This window comes from Puntigrus tetrazona, chromosome 12 (genome assembly GCF_018831695.1).
Source record: "Puntigrus tetrazona isolate hp1 chromosome 12, ASM1883169v1, whole genome shotgun sequence".
In the NCBI taxonomy this organism is placed as follows: Eukaryota; Metazoa; Chordata; class Actinopteri; order Cypriniformes; family Cyprinidae; genus Puntigrus; species Puntigrus tetrazona.
Window position 1 is genome coordinate 8,507,760 of NC_056710.1, and position 23,889 is coordinate 8,531,648.

At 36.3% G+C, this 23,889-nt stretch overlaps 6 protein-coding genes and 2 non-coding genes across 11 annotated transcripts in view; all 8 read right to left on the reverse strand.

Annotated features, from left to right (window-relative positions):
• The window catches only part of snx29 (sorting nexin 29), a 93,983-nt gene extending 90,528 nt beyond the window's left edge, over positions 1–3,455 (reverse strand). The window contains exons 1-4 of one of the 3 annotated variants that reach the window (XM_043253993.1): positions 3,097–3,455; positions 2,306–2,370; positions 1,505–1,557; positions 1,299–1,423 (exon numbers count right to left, since the gene is read on the reverse strand). In XM_043253993.1, coding sequence (XP_043109928.1) covers positions 1,299–1,423; positions 1,505–1,557; positions 2,306–2,370; positions 3,097–3,103 — 250 coding nt within the window. In that variant the 5' untranslated portion in view covers positions 3,104–3,455. The remainder of the gene's footprint in view (positions 1–1,298; positions 1,424–1,504; positions 1,558–2,305; positions 2,371–3,096) is intronic. The other 2 variants (XM_043253992.1, XM_043253994.1) reach the window with 2 other exon arrangements.
• A 188-nt stretch (positions 3,456–3,643) lies between these two features.
• Positions 3,644–5,506, reverse strand: LOC122355061 (tumor necrosis factor receptor superfamily member 17). 2 transcript variants are annotated; one of them, XM_043253017.1, is made up of 3 exons: positions 5,322–5,506; positions 4,714–4,782; positions 3,644–4,445 (listed from the first exon to the last, which is right to left on the reverse strand). In XM_043253017.1, the coding sequence occupies exons 1-3, from the start codon at positions 5,473–5,475 to the stop codon at positions 4,234–4,236; spliced, it is 435 nt and encodes a 144-aa protein (XP_043108952.1). In that variant the 5' UTR covers positions 5,476–5,506; the 3' UTR covers positions 3,644–4,233. The 2 variants fall into 2 exon arrangements, with proteins under 2 accessions (XP_043108952.1, XP_043108951.1); XM_043253016.1 differs by having other exon boundaries at positions 4,714–4,854; positions 5,322–5,505.
• Positions 5,507–6,953: 1,447 nt separating this feature from the next.
• On the reverse strand, positions 6,954–7,424 carry LOC122355801 (transmembrane protein 238-like). Its single transcript, XM_043254353.1, has one exon. It carries the CDS (start codon positions 7,422–7,424, stop codon positions 6,954–6,956), a length of 471 nt encoding a protein of 156 aa, XP_043110288.1.
• Positions 7,425–9,418: 1,994 nt separating this feature from the next.
• On the reverse strand, positions 9,419–12,294 carry rsl1d1 (ribosomal L1 domain containing 1). Its single transcript, XM_043253924.1, has 9 exons — positions 12,139–12,294; positions 11,628–11,764; positions 11,397–11,535; positions 10,983–11,131; positions 10,687–10,788; positions 10,311–10,404; positions 10,062–10,187; positions 9,821–9,967; positions 9,419–9,710 (listed from the first exon to the last, which is right to left on the reverse strand). Exons 1-9 carry the CDS (start codon positions 12,178–12,180, stop codon positions 9,552–9,554), a joined length of 1,095 nt encoding a protein of 364 aa, XP_043109859.1. The 5' UTR covers positions 12,181–12,294; the 3' UTR covers positions 9,419–9,551.
• On the reverse strand, positions 10,476–10,606 carry LOC122355888. The gene has a single exon (XR_006252260.1). It is a non-coding gene; the product is annotated as a small nucleolar RNA SNORA55 (small nucleolar RNA).
• On the reverse strand, positions 11,221–11,350 carry LOC122355887. Its single transcript, XR_006252259.1, has one exon. It is a non-coding gene; the product is annotated as a small nucleolar RNA SNORA55 (small nucleolar RNA).
• A 446-nt stretch (positions 12,295–12,740) lies between the features above and the next one.
• Positions 12,741–20,715, reverse strand: gspt1 (G1 to S phase transition 1). The gene is made up of 14 exons (XM_043253923.1): positions 20,343–20,715; positions 19,290–19,331; positions 17,444–17,680; positions 17,122–17,155; positions 16,952–17,029; positions 16,261–16,441; positions 15,866–16,020; positions 15,643–15,783; positions 15,474–15,567; positions 14,483–14,563; positions 14,204–14,377; positions 14,031–14,120; positions 13,759–13,927; positions 12,741–13,651 (listed from the first exon to the last, which is right to left on the reverse strand). Exons 1-14 carry the CDS (start codon positions 20,506–20,508, stop codon positions 13,599–13,601), a joined length of 1,695 nt encoding a protein of 564 aa, XP_043109858.1. The 5' UTR covers positions 20,509–20,715; the 3' UTR covers positions 12,741–13,598.
• A 270-nt stretch (positions 20,716–20,985) lies between these two features.
• On the reverse strand, positions 20,986–23,494 carry dmc1 (DNA meiotic recombinase 1). The gene is made up of 13 exons (XM_043253925.1): positions 23,295–23,494; positions 23,116–23,160; positions 22,885–23,031; positions 22,695–22,777; positions 22,559–22,611; positions 22,420–22,461; positions 22,267–22,339; positions 22,069–22,160; positions 21,912–21,985; positions 21,728–21,842; positions 21,498–21,558; positions 21,303–21,419; positions 20,986–21,214 (listed from the first exon to the last, which is right to left on the reverse strand). The coding sequence occupies exons 1-13, from the start codon at positions 23,349–23,351 to the stop codon at positions 21,145–21,147; spliced, it is 1,029 nt and encodes a 342-aa protein (XP_043109860.1). The 5' UTR covers positions 23,352–23,494; the 3' UTR covers positions 20,986–21,144.
• Between the last annotated feature and the right edge of the window lie 395 nt (positions 23,495–23,889).

Here is a 23,889-nt window from a genome sequence, read left to right on the forward strand (position 1 = left end):
TTATGTCAGTTTTAGTCTCCTCTGGATATTTTAGATATTTTTAATCTGGCGCTGGTTTCTGCGCGAGTCTGGATCAAAACAATGTTGCATTTCACTTGGTCTGCTGTCTGTATGACACTTTTTCTAATGGGTTGCAAGGGGCTCAGGAGGTTATACTTCTGACATTTAATTACTGCAGGATACATGGTGTCGCGGACTCGTGGGTAAATATCCGGGCTGCAAAAGGTCGTGGGTTCAGATGTGACCGTTTTCACAAAAATATTCACACACGCTCACCAAGGCATTTTTTCTAATCAATAATACAATAAAAACTGTAATACTATGAAACATTATTATAGTTTTAAATAAAAAAATAATAATTATTTATTTCCAGCTTTATTCTTTATTCAAGCAGCCTTTACTTCAGTCACGTGACCCTTAAGAAATCTTTCCAGTTTGCATATTTGAGGTCCAAGAAATATTGGTAACACTTTATTTAAAACCTTTATGTATAATGCATTATAAAAATCTATTATGCCTTGTAATACACCCTATATTTTTTAACTTAACTTATAGATGAAACCCACTAAAATGTCAACAACAAGATTTCAAGCATATGAAATCGCTTTTACTATGATATACATTTTAAATACTGGTCACAACTAGTTTGATGCGAACACTTTGTGTAGATAAAACTACAGATACACCTGTGAACTCATTCAGCTATGAATTTTATCAAGTGTGTTTCGAGTGGAGTTCATCAAGTACATTATTTACAACAGAAACTCAAGCTTAATGAACATCACTCAAAATCCCCACAACTTTCTGAGTGACAATCAACTTTCTACTCTGCAAAAGCTAAAAATTACACAGCATTGATTCATAGTATCACTCTTAGTTCTGTTGTTAATTTTAAACAGCTCAAAACCACAGCAGGTGCAAAAACTAACCTCAGAAAAACCTTGTTTCTCTTTTTTGCCATTTTTTACAAGGTTTGTCGCATAACCATCTGGTTTCATAAACAGTATCAGCACCTGGTTTTCCTGTATGAGCACTTATGAACATCTGTTTCCTCTATGGACAACCCAAAACACCACGTGTTCTTTGTTACTAGGGAAATCTCTCTGGCAATGTCTCAGGGGTGCCAACTAAGACAAACTCATTAAGTAGAGCAAAGAGTTCAATGAGTAAAAGCTTGGAGAAAAAAAAAAAAAAAGTAAGCGTGTTCTTTCTGAAGTTCAAACATCAATTAATATGACTGGCAAAAAAAAAAAATGAGGGTCCGGATGGCCGTTATTTGATGGAATCAGTTACAGTACCTGCTTCAGTTTTACTGCTAAATCCAGCAGCATGTTTAATGGCAGCTGCTGTGAGGGCTAAACCGCGACTTTTCCTCAAGCCATGTTGAAGTACCGCTTCAAACTGGGCACACAGGCATATGACTCTACAAACACCAAAACACACATTGGCTTAATCCAACCATTTATATTAATCAGATTTCTAAATAAAGAGGCTAAATAGGCACCTGCTATCGGAATCCGAGGCAATCTCCTTCCTGCCACCAAAGCGAATTTGGCACTGAGGAGACAATAATTGATTCAAAAAAAAAAAAATCATGTTCGCCCCTTAACTAACCATAGTATAATTCAAAATACAAGTTATTCCAACAGTTGAAAATGGCATTTAATTTTATAGCTTTTTTTCCCACAGACCCCTGGCGTAGCTTAATGGTCAACTAGATAAATATTAATATTTAATAACCCGCTCGACTAATAGCACTAAACTCACTAAATACAAATACAAAATACAACAGCTGGTAAATGTAGGTTTTCCGCATTCAAAATAAAACGGCATTGGCTCAACAGGGCATTATGGAGCGCTGGGGTGTTTGTTCATAAAAAGGCAAAGGCAAAATAGCCACAAAAAGAGGCAAAACATCAGCTGATAAACAGATATTTGAGCATTTTGACAATATTTGAAGTGTAAAATTGCTGTCAAGAATAAACATATTGGTAATTTTGATAGCCAACTTTAGAACTTTGCAACTACATGTCGACTAGCAGTCATTACAAAATTAGTCTGCTAAATATCATAGTTAATAGAATGTCTAAAGTGGACTGTCAAAATAAAATGTGATAAAATGTTTGTACATCATGTCAGATGCAGTTGTCCTGGTCTCTCTAGAGTTATAATTAGCCGCTGTAAAGCCTATAAACCACTTCTCTTCATGTTCCAAGCCCGCACTGTCAAAGAGGAAATGTTTTGTGATAACACTGGGAAAAAATTATTTATCATGCAGTCATGAAACTACTCAATGTCACCTTACCTGTTTAACTGCATCAAGAAGTCTCTCTAACAAGTTTTGTCTTTTCAGGTCATTCTGCTGTGCGCCTGTAAGGTATAGTGTCCTGAAATATTACTGGCTGAGTTTACCGCCTTTAACAGCATAAACACACTCAAAATAAACACATAAAAACCAGAGAGCATGAAATTAACAACAATGATTAACAATATGGCAAACGATTGACTGCACAGAAAAGCACAAGCTGTTTTTAATGGTGTAGACAGTGTCGGTTTGAATATATTGATGTGTTTCTTCTTAATATATATATAAATAGAGAGAGAGAGATATACAATATATATATATATATATATATATATATATATATATATATATATATATATATATATATATATATATATATATATATGCCATCAATCTTTCACCATAATGTTATACATACTGTAATTAATTTCATGCCTTTTGATTTGCCCTGAATGAAGCCCACCATAGTAACATCAAAACAACAAAATTATGAGGTCGTTACAGCAGCTGTAGATATTGAGATATGTATACAGCCCGATCAGATTTACTCTTTTTAAGTTATCAAAATTTAAGTTAAATTTTATTGCATTTTTAAATGGTCGTGTCATTTAGCTCTTTAAATATGCATGACATTTAGGCTCTGCATATTCACAACACAGTGACACAGACGTATTGATTAGAAACCTCTGGCTGCCTTACAAACAATATTTAGATAACAATAAATGTGCTGCATATAACGTTAAATAAACCACGCATGAGCGTGAATCCATCACCTCAGATTTACAACTCACCGTTCATTCTGAAATTCCAGATCAAACTGTTTAGCAAGCGACATGAATCCCGGTTGTGTAGGTCCCCAAAAGTATCAGATTAAGGCCAAAATATGTTTAACAACACTGTTTACATTCTGGGTTGTTCTCCATGGTTTCATTTGCAGAGCAGTTAAACGTTACAGTACAGCCGAGGCCTAGCTTAGACAACACTATCACTTTTTAAAGCCGTTTAATGCATCACAACTATGGATCCTCTGTTTTCTAAAGTATCGTAAGGGTTTACTGTTTATCACGAGATGACTGTTTCTACCGAGTTACACTGTATCATCGTGCTAACTGGAGCTAACGCCACTGCACGGCGCTCGTCTCAGTCACATGACATTGCCTTGGTGTCACGTGACAGCACCATAGTCACGTGCGTCAAACTTACACAGACTAATAATTTCAAAAATTATCAAAAAAACTATTTTGAAGTCGAATTCACGTCAATGGTGTAGTCTAAAATCTGATTTAAAGGCGCGTTTCACACAAACATGAAAACTGTGCCATCGTTTACTCACCCTGGTGTAATTCCAAACCTGTATGACTTTATTTCTTATGAGAAACACAAAAGGAAACGTTTGGCAGAATGCTGGGAACAGACAACTTCCCTAACCTTCACGTTCATTTTTGTCATACAGCGACAGTAAATACAGGATAAAATTTGGGGGCAGGGGGTAAAAGGGTAAATGATGGCAGACTAAAAATGGGTGAACTATTCTTTTAAGAACTTATTACATAAATGTCATGCATTTATTTATTTATTTAAGTATATTTACAAACTGTAAGCCTTCATAATTGAAGTAGCACATTTTAATTTAACAAAGATACAGCATAAATGTGTACTGGGTTTGCACTGATTCAAAAATACGCATAAAAGTGGTGACCTTTTGGACAAAGTATGGTAAAAAAAAATTAATATTTTATCAATTCTAATATTGCAGATAATTCTTACATCTAAATAAGGCTGAAATACTCATTCTGACAGTCAGATACCATACTGTGTTCATTATTATTGCATCCTGCAGTCGTGACAGAGTAATGGTGATATGATCCTCACTACTGTCTTTCACCAGATGATGTGCAGTGTTGTGAAAGTTCCAGTGATCTCCTCCTCTATATAACAGGTGTGCAGTGGTAAGCTTGCACAGTCTTTGTGGTAACCAGCAGTGTAGTACCTTCCTCGGTGGAAGGAAGAGGCAGGTTGGAGTTGTAGTGATCCTGGTTCAGTCCTTCAGGCAAATAAGTTGTAGCTTCATCCGTGTCTTCAGATTGCTCTGTGGCATTCGAGCCTCTCTCGCTGTCGTTCTTGTGTTCTTGACCTATCACTGTGTGACATTTCAATGACTTTTTAAAAATGTGCTTCCCACGCAATAATTGTCACCATAAAAACAATGACTGCTAGATTAAGCATATTTAGACATACAAATCAATCATATTAAATGAAATAATGTACTTGTTTTAATAATGGCACACATAACATCAAGTACAATAAACTAAAAATAAATGCATGTCCTATGATTATGACATTTATATTGCATGTATACGACTATCTACATATTTCTACAAAACTATTAAAGTCTTGCAGCAATATACCTTTGTTCATGATGGGCTTACAGGATTTTCTGCGTATAACTTGCAGAATAATGGTGAGTACTGTGAAAGCTCCCAGGAACACAAAAAACACGATCAAAATTAAACGGATATTTTGATTCTTTTCAACTTCATTTTCTGGGACTGAAAAGGACACAGTGAGGTACTGAATAAGAGATTGAAATCATAAAACATTGTGGACTTCATCATGCAGTTCTACCCATAAGTGAACAATTGCAGAAATAACAAGAGTTTAAATAATTTAATTTAAATAAAAGCATTTTTAAAACTGCTATTCTTAATAATGACAATTGCATTTGGCTTTATGTTGTACTGCCCTAAAGAAAATCATAAACAGCTATTTTTACGCATTTATATAACACATGTATTTCAGAAGACAAATTAGTTTATATCCTCAAGTAGAGAGAGAGAGAGAGAGAAAGAAATGTTCTATTATTACATATTAAATTAAATATATAATAAATTGTGAGTATTGTTATGTAGCTTGATCAGGGCAGTAAAATGTAATATACACACACACACACACACACACACAAGTCTTAGTTATAAAAATGAACATATTTTAAATTAGATATAAAAGCGATACTTACTTGAGGTACAAAATTTTTTGCAAGTAATTGGTGGAGAGTTGCATCTAATGGAGCAATGTTGACATTCCTCAAGAAGTCCATCGTAATAATAGTTCTTTGCACATTTTCCCTCAGCATAAATAATAACGTACAGCAGCAATAAAAAGAGAAGCATCTTCCCCTGAGGTGATAAAAGTCACTGAAATTACACAGCACCCAACTTTTTATTATACCACAGTATGTAAATATGTCTTAAAAAGGGGATGTCCCTGAGCCATCAGCGCTTTTGTCTCTCACATTGGAATCAGTTTAAATTTTAGTCACATTTTCTCGTGACAAAATGTTTCAATATTTAAAAAAAAAAAAAGTTTTACAGATGAAAGCGGCAGCTCTCAGAACTTAGCTGTCCATATTTACAAAAGAACCTGTTAATTTTACAGTGTAAAACTGTTATTTATTTTTAGGATATTACAATTTAAGCCTATAAAGTCCACATGCTACTAAATTTTTTGTACCTTTAACATACTGACAACAACCACCATAATTACACATGCAGAATCAAACGTAAGTATCCCAAATATAGCTTTTTCACAAGCTTGGGGTAAATACTAATATATTCAAGGTATATAAACACAAAACACCATCATTGTATCACACACTGACAGCAACATTTTGCAATAAACATTAAAAAAACATACGTTGCGGCATAAAACCTTAAAATACATAAATGATAGCAAAAAACAAGAAACAGAAAACATTAACATACCATGTGTCATTTTTTTACTTGTGAAAATCTTACATTTAACAGTTTTACTGTAAACGTTATAAACTTTGTAAACATAAATATTAAATTTGTTCTCATATATGGAATCTTCCTGTTAACCAAAGTCTTTTACAGTTCATGTTATCATTTTATTCAATCAGTTAATCATCCTTTTTTACAGTTTGCCAATTGCTTTCAATAGTGGCCTTTCAAATAAAATCAAAACAGACCGATAAATGTATGTTCTTAAATTATTTTAATTGCAAAAGTCTGTATACACGACAAATAATATATTTTCCCGATATTGCTATAAACACATAAAAGCCAGCACTGCTTACAGTGTGATGAAATATCAATACAAAAAGCACGAAAACACAACATGAAAACAATAAAAATCAAGTATATTTTACAAGGGTATTATATTAAATAATACAAACATGCTTTAGTTCAATTGGATTAAAAGTAGATTCAACTACATATTTTTTTATATAAATGTATATATTAACAATTATATATATAGAAATGTAGCTAAAAACACTGACGATCCTAATGATCTCTAAAGCGCTTCTATTAATTCATTTCTAGGCAGCATGAATGCAGTTGTGAAGAGGAGGGTCTTTCTGCAGAGCACTGTGGGAATAAAAAGGCAAATCAGAGCCTGACACTGAAGGCTGTGCAAAGTTTGCTGCGTGTGGTACAGAAGATAGATAAGTCTTATTTGATTGTGTCTCCTGGCCAATAGCGGCCCACCTAAAGACCAGAATGCTATAAATGATTAACAAGCCCACACGTTGCATGATCATTCAAATAAAAGATCATGCTTATAGATAATGAGATGGAAAATGACTGGTTTTAGTGCTAAGTATTCATTTAAAACAGTTACCTGTACGTTATATCACTAAAGGATCTCGGTTCAGATGGTTGGTCGTTCCAGGAGGTGGTGTATTCAGATAGGAGCTCATGGCAATAGCAACAGGTCGATCTGCCCTGGCCGTGCTGTTTGGCTGAGAGCCTTCAGCCTGAGCGTTGATTCTTCCACTTCTCCTGAAGGAATTCCTCAATCCATTGGAAAGACTGCTGGAGACTTTACGCATAACGCCTGAAATTCCTTTAGCGCGTTTGTATTGAGCAATGTCGTCCTCCAGCTCTTCAGGAGGCACTTCAATGTTACCAGCGTACCAAAACACCCACCAGATCAGACTCAGGAAAATAATCACAGCCCCGGCGTAAATTAAAAAGTCATGGAAAAAGATGTCCCAAAACACACCAACCAGGAGGACAAAAAGTCCAAAAATGTCATGAAAAACAGCAAACCAAAACGCACATTTACAACGACCAACTCCTGGATGCTTTATCTCCATATCCGCAATCAATTAGTGTCCTTTTTTTTAATTGTATCACTAGACTGCAGCTCGTCTGTCCAGAAACTACAGTGCTAAAAGTACACATCGCTTGAAACATGACGCGCAGCTGTACAGATGATGTTCAAAGTACGCTACAGTGAATAAACCTTCATGTTGAGCAATAAAGTAATGCTTTTATCTGAGTGCTTTATCAGGATCACAACCATGAAGATAAACGACCATCAAAACACACCCCACACGAGTCAAAATGACAACAATCGTACATCAACAAGTAAAAATAAAAATGTTCGACATTAGTAATAATTACATAGAGAATTTCCACGTGACATTGTTGTAATTCTAGATCATCCGCCTTTTGTGTTTGACATTTTCTTTTATGATCAATGTCCAGACTACGCCGAGCACAGCAAACATCAGCCCAACCGAAAGACACAATGGGCCCATTTCATCATCCACGGTCATCGTGTCTGTAGAATTACTAGTAAATATTCCACTAGAATTGAGGATTATCGCAAAACCAGCAGCTAACGCTAGCCCTCCAGCGATCAAGACGAAGATGGGTTTGTGGTAGTAAGTCCAAAAACCAGGGTCTCTTGATACATGGTCCCGAACTGGAGTTGTAACAGTCACATCTTCACTTAAATCACACTGATCCATAGTATGCATCTTGACGATTCTAAACTTGCACATACAAAATAAAACATCAACTCACTTTGATCTGGTCTGTATAGTTAAATTCTAAATTATTTCTAAATAGCTTTCTGAATGGAAAATGGAATCTGAAATTTTCACACAAAAATGAAAATCATGTCATGTATTCAGCTTCGTGTTGTTCCAAAACTGATTTCATTATTCCTTTAACAATATCTATATCTATGCACTGTCTTTGGGACTAACTGGTAGCATAGCAATTGTTTTTTTTACTTGCCTTCTATTTGGTTCCTGAGAAGACTGTTGATTTCGTTGGGATCAACCTGGGATGTACATCCAGGAAACGTAACACCGTCAGAATGACAGAACGATGAAGCTTGTCTCAAAAAGATGAGTCCAAATAGGAGACCAGAATTTCCATAAAACAACTAAATAAGATTACCATTATAAACCCAAACCAAACCCATGTAACATATACCAGAAACAACAGCACAAACAGAAGAGCAGCTGGTCCAACACAACACCCAGCTCTTCAAATACATGTAATATAATATAGCTGCAAGCACCAAAGGTACAGCAAGCGCAATGCAGAGCCGGAAGAAGACAAAGAGGAGAATGTACACGAGTCATAAATATGGCTCAGAAGTTTAAAAAAAAAAGGATTCAAGGATTCTGCAGCCATAAACACCTAAACTGTTCAAAAGTGCAAAAGACAAATGTAAAAAACGTGACCTACGAGATGTTTTTTTTTCCAAATTTTGTATGATCCCTACCGACAAAGAGCATGACCAATGAGCTGACCAAGTTTCATTTTAAAAGAGCATTTCTGAGATAAATCCCAAGTTTACGTCATCTTAACTTTCTGAATCATTCTTTTGAGTAATTTCTGTGCAGTTTGGCCCAGTGTTCATCCGGTTCTCCTTTGAAATTTTGAAGAAAAAAACACTTTAATGTAGTTACTACTATAACGGGCAGAGTCTTCATGAAAGCTATCATTACACAGTTCATGGAATGTAATCCCCATAAAAGAAAGCAATCTCAGCCTCAGATGTTACACCCACAAACTTTATGCCATCAATTTGAAGATTTGGCTGTGACAGAATAATCTGGCTTTTTTCTTTTTAAGACTGGTGATGGTGCTCTAGAGTTTCTTTATTTTCCTGCTACAAGCTCATTGGGCTGTAATAAACTCCCATCGGGATACAACATACTACACAATACAGCACCTTCAGTGTTTGTCCCCTGACCACATCTGAACACAGAACATTGTATTATCAAAGCTGACAAACCCAAAGTCATATTTCACCGAAATAAATTCACTAAAAAGTTGCAGAAGATTGTCAGATTTAGAAATCTTTTAATTGACTGTTCACACGCATCAGAAATAAAAAATGCTCACATGAACCTTATAACACGTAATACAAATTTCTGTCCATATATGTCCACAAACTGTTAACAGGATGAGATAGCAATTTACAATTTAATTTTATTAGTTTTTTTTACTTTTTTCTTTAGATCACGTGCGGTGACCTTTGGTGTTTTCTTCCTCAGTTTTGTGTCTTTTACAGTTTTCTTTATTCCTTTGCCGGCAGCAGGCTTCTGTACTTTTTTCAGTCCTTTTTTAGATATGGTCTGCAAAAACAAAAAATGAATTAAGAAAAAACATCACACGTACAACACCTTTATGTTCAAATGCTGTTTAAATATAACAGTTATATGTCCCTTGTTGGATGGACACTGACCATCTGTTTTGGTTTTTTGGTTGGCATCTTGATAGGCACCAGCTGTGGAATTTCCTCTTCTTCGCTGTCTTTCTCTTCCTCGGTTTGTTTAATTCTCAGCTTTGACACTTCTGTTTTCTTCATTTCTCTCTTCCTCTTTTGAGCTCCCTAAAAAATTAAAAGGGTAAAACTAATGACTTCTCATTTTGCAAAAACCTATTTTTGGCCGCATATCTGTTTTGCATTTGTTAAGCAACTTCACCTTTGCGGCGCGGGCTTCATTCCTGGCCTCCTCCACCAACGCGAGGTGACTCAGATCAGAAGTGTAGATGGGCAGCGCGACCGAGGTCTGACTCTTCAAATGGATGATTTTGATGTTTTTTCCTGTCTGAAACAAAAGTACAGATTGTAGGTCAAAACCTGAGGAACAGAAACGTGCATTATCCTGTTTAAAACGAGATTAGGCAAAGAAAATGAACAGTGAGCGATACTGCGAAAAGAAAACTCTTACCAATGCTAACTTCGAGGAGATGGTGGAAACGGCTGTCATCACGTTCTCAACTATTTCATCTGCTGTCATGCCAGAATGCGCTACACGTACCATGCTGTAATGATAAACCACACAATCAGGTCAAAGCATTTGGGAGGGGAGGGGGATAAATAAGTTAATAAATACTTATGTATCATAGTCTGTAGAGACAAGATCCGACAGATACGGACGCCCGTCTGGATACACTATGAGTTATTATTGCACTGTTTTAACCCACTTCCAGCTGTGATGGAGCGGGAAATGGTTTGCTGTAGTGCTTCAACCTTTCATGCTATTTGCTTCAACCCAGTGTACTACAAAAAAAAAAAAAAAAAAAGAAGAGAAACAATGTTCATACCAACAAGAGCCTTTATTTGAAACAGATAGGCTTGTGCCCTGAATGAGGCGCTCCATGTCTCTGGCTAGTTGATTACACTCTAGATCCACCGACAGAGGAGCCCTGAGAGAGAGAGAGAACTTTAATCAATGCCATTTACAATGACTGACAACCCTGATAGCCAAATAAAACTACAAGAATCTACAAAAAACAGATTTTCTACAAAACGAAAGATGTGGTCACAACAAAAAAAATAAATAAACACCATTGTCAATATTTGTTCTTGTACATATATTTAGAGTAAGAAACAAACTCACTTCTTCCTTTCATAGAAATGCTTTCCGATGTGCGCGGGTAAACGGCGGCGGATGCGTGCGTCTGACAGAAACAAATCAAAGTTGCCCAGGAGTCTCCTTTTGGCTTCAAAGGGCTTATACTCAGTTTTTAACACCTTGAAGGGAATCACCTAACAACAAAAACATAGCTGTAAACATTCAAGATGGCGCCTTATTTTATAATACACGGTCACATAAAGTGGACCTGTTCGGAAGTCATGATTGTTTCAAAGTTTGTAGAGACAAGCTCCAATAGAGGAGGAGACTCGTCTGGATACACTATGAATTACTCTAGCACTTTTTAACCCATGACCAGCACAGACACAGAAGGAAAGGGTTTGCTGAAGTGCATATAAAAAGTTTACTTATTTTATACCAATTAGCCAAATCCAATACCTCTATGGTATTTTTGACCCCTTTCGACGCAAGTAACTTTTTGTAGAATCTCACGGTCTGTTCTGAGGTCATGTTGGGTTCATCTCTGGTGAAAAGACACACGTCTCCTGATTCGGTCCTCAGCCCATTGGGTAAAGGACTGTAGAGCAAAAAAATACTAGCATTATTATCTTAAGTTTCTCTAAAGCTGTGGATTCAAACTATTATAATATTTCCCACTGAAATACTTACATGCGAATGGTTTGCTCCTTTCTAGGGATTTTCCATTGAGTTAACAGTAGAGAGATGGCCTGGCCATCATTTTCAAAGAGCTTTTGGGACGAGTTCATCTTTAGATATGCCCGTAATGCCTGTGCAGCTTTATTTACCTGTAATACATGTTATTAAATAAAATAAATGTCTTTCAAACTGTAGTAAGTTAGCTTACCCAAAAGTTAGCTTACGCCCTAATACCCAAAGACATGAAACATTTTACAAAGACAGAAACCAAATTTTACAGCTTAACTAGTGCAAACGCATCAAGCACATACGTTAATTAAACAACAAAAGCAAAGTAAACATATTTACATGTGAAATACTTCGCGAATTGGGTGCTTGGCTATGGCCGTTAGCCAAAGCGCAGCCTAGTTTGTGACTTGAATTTTACAAGATTCCCTCCAACACGTAAACATACAAGCACATAACAAAATTACTATGATTAAAGAAATATGTAGGTGCAAACCATCAAATATTTCTGGTTTACCTGAGACCGATCGAGCTCCAATCCATCTCGTGGGGACTCCATGCTGCACGTGTGTGAAGAAAGTCAAGAGCGCATGCGTATTTCCCAAGTAAACGTCACAAGAACTTTTATTTTGAAAAATATATGGGGAAATGGAATGTTTCACTTCAAGAAGCAATCATGAGTATTTCCTTTCCCTGCTGCACAACATTTAAATCCGTAACTTCTTGCTTCTTGCTTAACCCTGACATACTATATACATTTATATAAGAACAATATATATATATATATATATATATATATATATATATATATATATATATATATATTTGTAATATAAAATATATATATATGTATTATAATTATGTCATAATTATACAATTATGTATTATTCAAATTATTACAGACCAACATTTTAATTTCTTGCAGATGTTTAGAAATATACAGATGTTTCCAAATTAAATGGTCTAAAATTAAGTGTAGGCAACAAAAAATTTCCTAAAATAAATAAATCTAGAATAAAAGCGTTTCCCCATTTTTCTGTTTAAATTGTGCCCGTTTGGCCTTTCAGTTAGAATTGCTAATCTACAACATAAATTCCAGAACACTGAACACAAATGTTCTCCATTTTAAGTCATTTTAGTGTTTTATTTTTTGGAAGTTTGATGTTTACATCCCCAACAGGAGTGTACAGAATTTACACCATCTGATGTGACAAGTTTTTTTTTTTTTTTTTTTTTTTTTTTTTAACCACATGGGTGCATTTGTCATTTGTTATGCAATGACATCACAGTAACAAATTCATCCATTTGTCTTGTGCATGATTAAATCTCTACATAAGTGTCATTTTATTTGAAGGACCAAGGCCTCTTGTACGGCCTGATCTTGACAATCACGACTCTTGCAGTACTTGTCAGGTAAAGAGCAAGGGTGCTGGCAAGCTTAGACCCTGTATGGACCCCCTTCATGCCATAATGAAACAGTCAGAAGTCTCTAACCACCAATGATGCTGTTATAAAGTGATATGCAACCAGAGACCCTGCATTCTAATGGGGGTGACGTGAGCGTTATGTTTGAATGGGGGACACAGTAATGGCATTAACCTTTCAAAACAGATGATACCAAGACTCCCTCTCTCATATTGATCATGAACTTAAAAAGCCAATACCTTAAAAGAAAATTGCATCCATTTTAAGATTGAATATGTACCAGTGGAGAGAAACTGGCTTTAAAAGTTGGGCTACATGAGTGGCATAGCTGAGCTCTCAATATGAGAAAGCTGTCACACTTAGCTTGTCTTTCTATATTAATGTTCTTCCTAAAATTGATACTGTCACTTTGATAATGTCCTTTTTCCAAAGTAATTTTCTTAGACTGATCCACAGTGGGAAGATGGAGCAGTTTGGAGGACATCTGGCAGGCACACATCACTGCATCCTCCTCAATCCCAGAGTGCACCAGGGATCTCCTTCTATCTGCATTTAGTCCTTCTCAGGTACCAACTTAAGCACCTTGCCAATTGCGATTGTCTTGCCTAAAAGACAACATAAAAATCTTCAATTTTAGTATTTAGATAGAACATTATATCTGTCATTGGGATGAAAACAGTGTTTGATCTGTCACGTTTTCTTAATGTCTTACCCTCGTCTCTCAAGGTGAAACGTCCCATTTGAGGGAAGTCTTTAAAAGTCTCTAAGCAGATAGTTCCTGCGGCCCTAAGACGGGCGATGCATACTTGGTCTTGTTTGACGAAGCGTGGACGAGTCTTGCTTTTTTCTCCAGTCTTCTTGTCCACCAGACAGATTAATGCCTAATTGCGGAGGTTATTAGGAATATATTTTAGCCTATCAAACCATAAAGCTCTGTTTTTGTTTTTACACCTTTTATATCTAAATGCACTCAGAATGACTTACTGTTATCTGCACTTCTTCTATGCAGGTATGGATGTGTAATACAGCATTGTAACCTGGGCATATTATGGATTTGTGTTCGATAATGACGATCTGTGAACAAGAACAAAGAAAAAAAATGTCAAAACGAAATAACTAAACAAAAACGTTTTCCCTGTCAGTGTTGAAGTCCTTACCTGGGCATCAAAAGTGCGTCCTGAGTGGCAGAGGTTCTCAGCATTGCATAGGATAAAGCCTGGGAGAATCTCTTCCTCCTCGATGCCTTTGAGCCGGAGCTTCAGGTTTTCACCAGGTCCAGCGTAATCCGTCTCCACATCATCAGAGAGAAGGCTCAACACTTCCACCGTGTGCTGAAAGCAGAAAAACCAGAACAACGTTTTAGACATTTTGAGAAAATGGCTAAGATTGATAACAGTTGCGATGGCAACACATCGCATTGGTTTGTACAGTCTTACCCTATTTGGCATCATAATAAGTTGTTGTGCTTTCGCTATGCTTCCAGACTCCAGTTTTCCAAGCACCACGGTGCCCATGTCCTTAACAAAAGATTATAAAGGAGCATTATAGTTTTCTTTAATCGATCACCTTAGGACAACATTAAATATTTAATTTCTGCCACCTTTTTTGCCATCATTTAACGCTCACTTAAAGTTAAAAAGTTAAAAAACACAGATATGAAAATGTAATGAACATTTAATAACTTTAATCTTCTTACTTTGGTATTAAATCACAGCAAGTCATTTAAAAAAAAAGATACATGTTGTAGTTTGAGTAGTTTGTAGTTTGAGTTCACCATTACAGAACATTACCCAACCGTCACGACTCTCAAATGTCAAACAGTTTCGAACCACGAGTGTGAGTTGGTTTATCAGTCAGAATTTTTATTTTTTATTAATTTTAACATTGTTATGAGAAAAAACTAAATTGGTTGCCAAAAGCAACCAACCCAAAAAACTATATGTGTGCCAAAAGCGAATTTGAAGATCTTTCTATCCAATTACTGACACTTAAATCTGATGGAAACCCTTTAGCTCTAGCAAGACAACTAAGCAAGGGTTTAATTAACTTAATGAACTCAATCTCATTACATGTGCTGAACACAGAACCTAGTTTAGCTTATTGGTTTCATAATACCTCACACATTTAGTCTCAATGGTAAGAGAACCGCTGAGAAAACAATTTCCTCCTTCTATTATACTAGAAAGTTTCCTGCCAAAACACTCCCTCATGCTGTGGTATTAAAATAATTGGAAATCATCAGCAGAAACTGAGACAATAGCAGTAAGACACTCTTAATATTTCAGTGAAACAGATGGGGTCTTGAGGAGCATGTTGCTTATGCAAATGTACTTAGTGAGATATACTTAGGGCGTATAGCTCTTCTAGCAAAGCAGGTCATTAAACCTGACATCTAAAGCCAAGATATCAATACCATCTTTCGCTAACCTTGTATTTATCCACAATAGGCAATCGGATGGGACCATCACTTGATCTGTTGAAGTTTGGCAGGCTGTCCAGATGTGGAATGAATGGTAATCCCCTATAAAAAAAAATTGTGACTCTGATTTGATTTCATATAATTCATGGTAGCCTGAAAATGACATACTGTACTTACGTGTACCAAGGGCAAAGCTCAGAAGATTCTTTCAGGTTAGCTCCAGTCAGGCCAGAGCAGGGCATGAAGTGAATGTCTTTCTTTGGATTAAAGCCCACCTTCTTCAGAAATGGCACTAACTTCTCTTTACATTCCTCGTATCTGTGAGAAAATGTGAAATAAGTAACTGGCAACATCGATACGAGAACAAAAAGGTGAAGAAGTCAACCTCTATTTTATTCACCTATCCAAACTCCAGTTCACAGTGGGGTCGTCCATTTTGTTGATGAGGACTATCAGATGTTTCACTCCAGCTGTTTTAGCCAGCATGGCATGCTCTCTTGTCTGACCTCCCTTTTCAAAACCGGTCTCAAACTCACCCTTTCTGGCAGAGATGACCTGAAGAAAATAAAAATGATGTTTCCTTGATGATGTATTCCTCAATAGATCTAAATTGGACAATAAATCTGTCTATATATCTATCTAGAAACATTTTGTGATACATTTTTATTAAGGATTGTTTAATAAATAGGCAGTTCAATAGAATAGCGTTTGCTTTGGCAAAGAATTTCACAGCTTAGCTACAAAGCTATAAGCAATAATAGGTCCTGCTGTGAGGAAAATAAAAGAGGAACTCACCAGCACTGCCAAATCAGCTTGGGATGCCCCTCCAATCATGTTGGGTACAAAGCTTTTATGGCCTGGGGCGTCAAGAATAGTAAAGTGCTTTTTCTCAGTTTCAAAGTAGGCTCTTCCAACTTCTACAGTTTTCCCCTTGTCTCTTTCCTCTTGGTTTGTGTCTAGAGCCCAGGAAAGATACCTGCAAGGACAAGCAGATGTATGAGGTGTCATTTCAACCCAGACTGCATGACGAGAGCAAACATTTCATTCAAAAAGACATGGCTCTTTGATAAGCTCACATCGATATCTAAGTTTGACCAAGCCATACGTTTTTCTTATCTTAGACAAAGCTTTTTAACCAGACTTCACATTTGTCACATGATGTACGATAATGTTCCAAATTGGCTAGATTTCAAGTAAATGCTTTACTTTTGAACTTCCATGAAGTCGAAATGGTATCAATATTAGCAACAAATATTGAGCACCAAATCAGCATATTAAAATGATTCATGGAGGATCATGTGACAGGGAGGACTGGAGTAATGATGCTTAAAATTCAACTTTGCCATCACAGACAGAAATTAGATTTCAAACTGAATTAGTTATTTTAAAACTGAATAAGATTTTACAATATTACTATTTTTACTTTATTTTTTGTCAAATAAATACATAGTCAGTAGTGTATATTGTGAAAAGACTGTCTGTTTACCAAGTCTCTCTGTTCTTCTCTTTTGCCTCCCGTTCATATTTCTCCAGCGTTCGTTTTTCCACCATACCAGTTAGATACCTTAATAAAAAACAATTAAATATGCATTTGCTATATCATATATTATAATGTATAACAGAAAGTTATGTCAGTCAGAATCATCTTTCACTTACATTATCTGTCCACCAATTGTAGACTTGCCTGCATCTGTACAAAAGAAAAATAAATCAGGCAATAAATCAACTGAATAATATATTTAAAATAATACACACACACACACACACACACACACACACACACACACATATATATATATATATATATATATATATATATATATATATATATATATATATTTATTATATATTATATATATATATATGACTAGAAAAGCACACATTGAAAAAATATACTATATATATATATATATATATATATATATATATATAATTTTATATTTTAATACTAAATGGCATTATAAACTTGTTAACATACCCACATGTCCAATGAACACAACATTCACGTGTTCTTTCTTAGGGGCATCCGGTGGAGGAGGAGGCAGCTTTGGTGTTGGCATTTCCTCATCCTCCTCCATCATTTCATCCTGCGCCTCATCCCCGCCAAATCCTGTGTCCGCTGAGGATCCACCTCCCGGTTCCTCCTCATCCGGCTCACCTTTCTGCTCCCATGTCTCCACTGCGGCGGCATCTGTCTCTCCATTCTCCACTGCAGCTGTGGAGACAGTCACATGAACATGACTGTATTCAATGGACATAGGACTCCATGTTAACACAGAAAAAACACAGTAAAACAGCCAACAACTGAAATGATTCATTATCTAACATGGCCCTTTAATAATACTGTAATTGCTATTTCAGTTGTGTCAGCTGATTAGTAAAATAATGTCATTTAGCTACATCTCTGGGAATGTTTAAAGAAAGCATCTAAGGACCTCCTAAAAACAAGCAAGACACAAGATAATTTACTCTAAAATTACAAATTTGTTAGCATTTACTCCTCATTCATGATGACTTGTGTACAACACATATGACTTTTCATGGAACACAAAAGAAGAAATTTTTGTGAGTTGAGTGTTCATATGCAGGACAGAAATAAAAATGTTGTCATCATTTACTCACCCTCGTGTCATTCCAAAATTACAACATTATTTCCTCCCTAAAACATCAATGAAGATTTTTTTGGAAGGTTTTCAATGGAAGTCAACAAGTTACAGTTTTGGTTTTGCAAAGCTCTTCGAAATGTCTTCCTTTTGTGTTATGGAGAACAAACAATATATACAGGTTTGGAATCGGCATGAGTGAATGATGACAATTTTTGAGTGTTGTATCCCTTTAAGAGCGCTAAAAAAAGGGAAGAAATCAATTATCAGTGTTTTTACATTTTAAACTATTTTAAATGTAAAAAAATGATCAACTGATTAAGTGGAATGGACTATGCATTGAAGCATATACGTATGGTGCTTTTGCATCCTTTTTTGAAGAATCTAAAAGAACGACAAGCAGTTATATGATTGTGAAACAGCATGAAGGTGAGTAAAAGATGGTAGAAATTTGACTTCTAAGTCTGTGGTTCTCAAGCATTGGACTAGGGTCCACTAGAGGGCCTCAATAAACATCAATAAAAAATATTTAAATATACTTATGTACAATAAATATAGATAATTATTAATTGATTTCATTAAAACTAAAGTACCAATAATATATATCAGCATATTGGACAAAAGGAGGTCTATAAGTCAAAAAGGTTAGAAACAACTGCAAACTAAAGCGATTTAAAGACCTAGGAAAAAGATATTACAATTGCCATTACAAATATTGTGCTGCATAACAATTTAAAAAAACATAATAGACCCTTTTGCTCAGCAAGCTACAACCACAGACAATTAAGAAATGCATTCATTGTTTTGACAGTTCTATTAAACAGGTCACTGAACACATACAAAGCAGTCCTGTCTACTTTTAACAGATTCAGAGAACAAGCAAGGTAACAAGTGATTTATAAAACTGTGCAGCTGTACGAAAACGTAGGCTTTACATAAAGCGTACAGCTGGAATCGAGTCTAAATAAGCAAGCACTGCTCCATTCATGGAAACATTGTCATATGCTTCTCCTGATCAGTAGTTGCGGCTGGAGGTGTAAGTACAGAGATAAATAAGGCCTGTAATATGAGCGCATGTGTGCTGATGTCACAAGCCCGAGTTGCCCTCTGTATGGCTGATGTAGCAGCATTAGTGGCAGTGCAACACTATATCAGAACACAAAACCCAAGCAGAATAGCGGTTTAGCTTGACACACGGCTATCCAAAAAACATGAACATACCCACTGGTTCTGAGATCTCCATACTGGCCACTGCATCGGTGCCTGTGGACAGAGACACAGGGGGGTAATGACTAGATAACGTTTAAGTGTAATGCTAGAAATGTGTTTTTAAGGTTACTCGGGTTAAGACAGTTCGATTGTTTAAATCACTATTGTGACGGAAGTGCAATAAACATAATGGTAACACTTTATTTTAAGGTGTCTTTGCTACACGTTACATGTACATAGCAATAAATTACACATAAACCAAAGCCCCATCCCAACGCTGACCATACAGTTCATTAATATTACTCAGCACTTAAATGTATAATTACATTGTAACAATGACACCCAGCTCCAACACATACCTAACCAGCATATGCTGTTTTTTTTTTCCCAACAGGTGAAAACAAACAGAAAAGGCTGACTCTAATATTTACGATTTTCTTGATTTCCTCAAAGTTGGTGTAAACTTTACCACCTGTAATTTACAGAATAAATCACATAACCTGAAACAGACAGAAGTGACAAATACTGACAGCAAGCCATCTTCCTGTTATTATTGTAGCATTAACAATCGTACAATTGGTCATGTGACATCAACAACGCAGAGGGCTGACATGAGAACTAGGGTCTTCGTTTCATGTAAATATACATCATTTTAATGGTACCAAAAGGCTGCTTATTTATTTATGCGTAACGCTTTTTAATTACAGAAACCATTAGTGTCGTATATTAACTACTACTTGAAGAATCAATGAAGGGGATGAAACAGGAAATATACTGGTGTGAAGTCTGCGGCTAAACCGGCCACGCAAGGCTAGCCGGGTACTAGTTCATGACAGATCAGCAATGTGTATTCAAGTGCACTAAATCAACATTTTTTTAAAGAGGTAGCGTACAATAGACTAAGTACGATAAAAAAAAATATCTTTACACGGAAATGAAAAACAGCGCTCAAATAACCAATACCATATTCCGGGCTAGCCTGCTATAAACATTTTCAGCTAAAAGCCCTTTTATGGGCAGACCTTATCAACGCTGTCAGTCGGTTTATTAACGTTGACAGTTTACCATCAGACGTGGCGTTTTCCGGTGGACCTCGGGAAAGAAAAGACGGTACGAATTCCGGAGCGTTCACGTTGAGCCCGGTGAAGGCGGACTGAAGCTCGGTATCAGCCGTGGCCTCAACATCGTCCTCCTGTTCCCACGAATCAGGGGCTGTGTCTCTCGAGTCCATAGTGGCTTTAACTCGAATAGCCGACGTTTCTAGCGGGCTGCGCTATAACCCACGAGGCGGGGTTTTTTTTGTACAAAACCAAATCTGCTGTTTTTTCAGTATCTATTCCAGGCAAATCGAGGGATTGGGAAACTCTCAAATGTGCTGAAATGGTGCATGGGGCGCCTAGTCTTCATGCGACACCACGGACGTGTAGCTAGTTAGCTGATCCTGGATCTTGCATGCGCGCAGTGCAGAAACGTGGACTGTGAAAGCAGCGACCATGTGTGATAACAGCCACATCGACAGCTTTTCAAATTAAGGCGATTACGGTAAAGGTAGAAGTACAACGTTCAAAAAGGCGAATATTAACATTAAACGTGTGACTAATGTGCGACAGTTTTTATTCAACCGATTCGTGTCATTTTAATTGAATTAAAATAGCTTTTTTTATTATAAACAAATAATCGTGTACTATTAAAATTACACGATATATAAACAGATCTGTATGATCCAATGCATAAACGGATAGGTAACAGATACACGTGTAAATAATAAATAGGTACAACTGGTTTAATTGTGAACAGATTCCTTCTTGAACACAATGGAGACGTTGAAGGATTGGGGAATTCGTAACATGCTGTGTGACGTGTTTTCTTAGTCTTTGGCATCTGTTATTCCTCCAGCCGTGATGGAAAAAGTAGCCTCATTTTCCGGCATCTCTGGGCTGTGGAAAAGTGAGGGTTTTGTTGATGCAATTAAAAGACAATCATACACCACCGACTTAACGTTAAACTTGAAAATCTTGAAATTACCTATCAAATATTTTGGCAATTCTCAATTCAGCACGTCCTTTCCTCAGGCTAATACGTGTGGTGGAGGCATGTGCCAGTATGTGTCCTCCAATGGGCTTTTTGGGATCTGCTTGAAATCTAAAATCATAATATTTAATAATAATAGTTCAACATTTCCCCAATTGTTTTTTTTTTTTACTGTGTGTTCCTACTTACGTCATTCCAGCTCCTGGATCTGCAGTCATCTGGTTGGTGACAAACACCGCAACATTGTACTCTATAATCAAAAAATGACAGATATTACTAATTAATGAAAGTAAAGTTCACATATTAAAATCACGAGCTTTACTTAACTGAAGATAAGAATGACTGCCATCAATTTCATTGTCTTGTTTATTACACAAGCGGTTTTCATTCTCAATACATATAGAGATTATTTTCCAGACCTTCAGAGATCTTCTGCAGTCTGGAGAGCATCTGTGCAAGCTTCTGCTGTCTCTCAGCCAGCTCACCTCTTCCAGAGAAGTCCACCCGGAAAAGAGCCATGATCGAGTCTATTATCTACGATAAATGAATTGTTGATGAAAATCACTTCCTTAAACCCCAGAAACTGTTATTCTTCTGCCTTACCAGAAGCTTGAAGACACCTCCTTCTTCATGGAACTTGGCTGCAACAAAGTCTAACAGTTCCATCTGATGCTCACCTATAAATGAAAAAGACAGGCTGATAAAGATTCAAATCAAACTTCAAAACTAAGTTAAAAAGTTCTGAAATGAAAGTTCTTACTTGTATATGCACGCGCATATAGCACATTATCCAGTACAGCTTCATGATCCACATTGAATCTGTCAGCTATGTCCTTTAGCCTCTCAGGCCGACTGGTGTCCCAATTATTAAGGAGAAAAGGTTCAATATGGCTTCTCCATACTGAACAGGTTTATTAAAATGAATGCGACACAAGGCAAGCAAATGCAGAAACGATACAAAGTGTTTTCAGAATCGATAAAGATGACCTTTCCTCCTGTGTACCCATATTCACCGGGAAGCTGAGCGGTTACTTAAGATAAAGAGAAATGGAGTGACTTCAGTGATCTAAAAATGACTCTTAAATTCCACAAGATCCTTTTTTGCTCTTACCACACAGTGTATGAGAGAGCTGAGTCTTTCCAGTTCTGAATTCTGAATGAGGCATGGGAAACGGTTTATAAAAACGTGTCATTTTGGACAGAAAATGCATAACATATATTTCTGGTTCGTGATCATAACAGCACCCTACCACCAAAAGCCTCGGTAATGGCCATACTCTCCACACCTCCTCCAAGGAGTTTGCTAAACAGTTAAATCATAACCACAGAATCAAGATTTGTTCATTTGCGGGGCATTTTAGGGCTACTAAACAGGTTATTTCTTACTCAAACTCCAGACTGCCTGTAGTGATGTGGAACACTTGCTTCCTTTTTATACTGTATTCAGAAGCTGTCTGAAATCCACATACCTGCATGTAAAAAGACTTCATGTAATGGTCGTACAATACATAAATGCATAAGTCTTTTTCATCAAATAAATTAGTTATATAAATTTCAGGAAGCCCCATCAAATTACCAGCAATTTTCCAGCAGCTTCCTTTATTTTGTCTACTTTAGCCTCAGACAGCCCCTTTACGTTACAGAGAGCACGGCGTGTGGTCATCTGGATGCCTTTCACGGTACAAATGCCAACAGACTTCAGTTTCTTAATGTCAGCCATGTTCTTGAGAGAGAGATATGAATCAGAGCCACCTTCATGATTACATTTTCGTGACTTTAAAAACTTCACAGAAATATTATCACTTACGATTCCATGTTTCTGTAAGAGCTCGATGTCTTGAAAAAATGATTCCTACAGGAAATTGATTTTTTTTTCATTGTCATACACAATTTTCAACAAGTAAAAATAAAAAAAAACAAATGTATAAATAAATTATAATTTAAAGAGTAATATTTTCTTTAAATGGATTTTCTGAGGGAAATCACCTCATCCTCTTGGTAACCCGACTCATCCTCCAAAGCCTGGTCCTCTAAAGCTTTCATTTTGTGGAATTCCTTAACAAAAAACCAAGTTTACAATAAAATACATCCAGATAACCGTTAAACAATCTGTAAGTCTAGATAAATCTTTATATTTGGCATAGTTAGCGTACATTTTGATACATTTTAATTAGCTGTTTGTTAGCTATGTTAGCGGTCTTTTTCAAATGAACTTAATTATTGTTGCAATTATGTCATGTTCCCTGTAAGAGTGTAAAATAACTATTTAGACGTAAATAAATGCATATAAAATCAATTTTACCTCGCGTTTATCCCTCAAAGAAATCTGACAGAAATCAGTGACTCAAATTAGCGAACTCGCGATGAGTGACACTTCAGCGCGCGCAACTGTCCCGCGCTCTGATAGTAACGCGGCGCGACAACCGTCACGTACAGTAAGTTTCAGCTTTTTAATAGTTCTGAAAAACGTTAATAAACGTTTAATTAGGTAGTTGTGTTCATCTTTTTCAGTTTTAACTACAAGTAACCCGTAAATGTAAAAAAAAAAAAAAAAAAAAAAAAAAACTGCTGTAGATTTTAT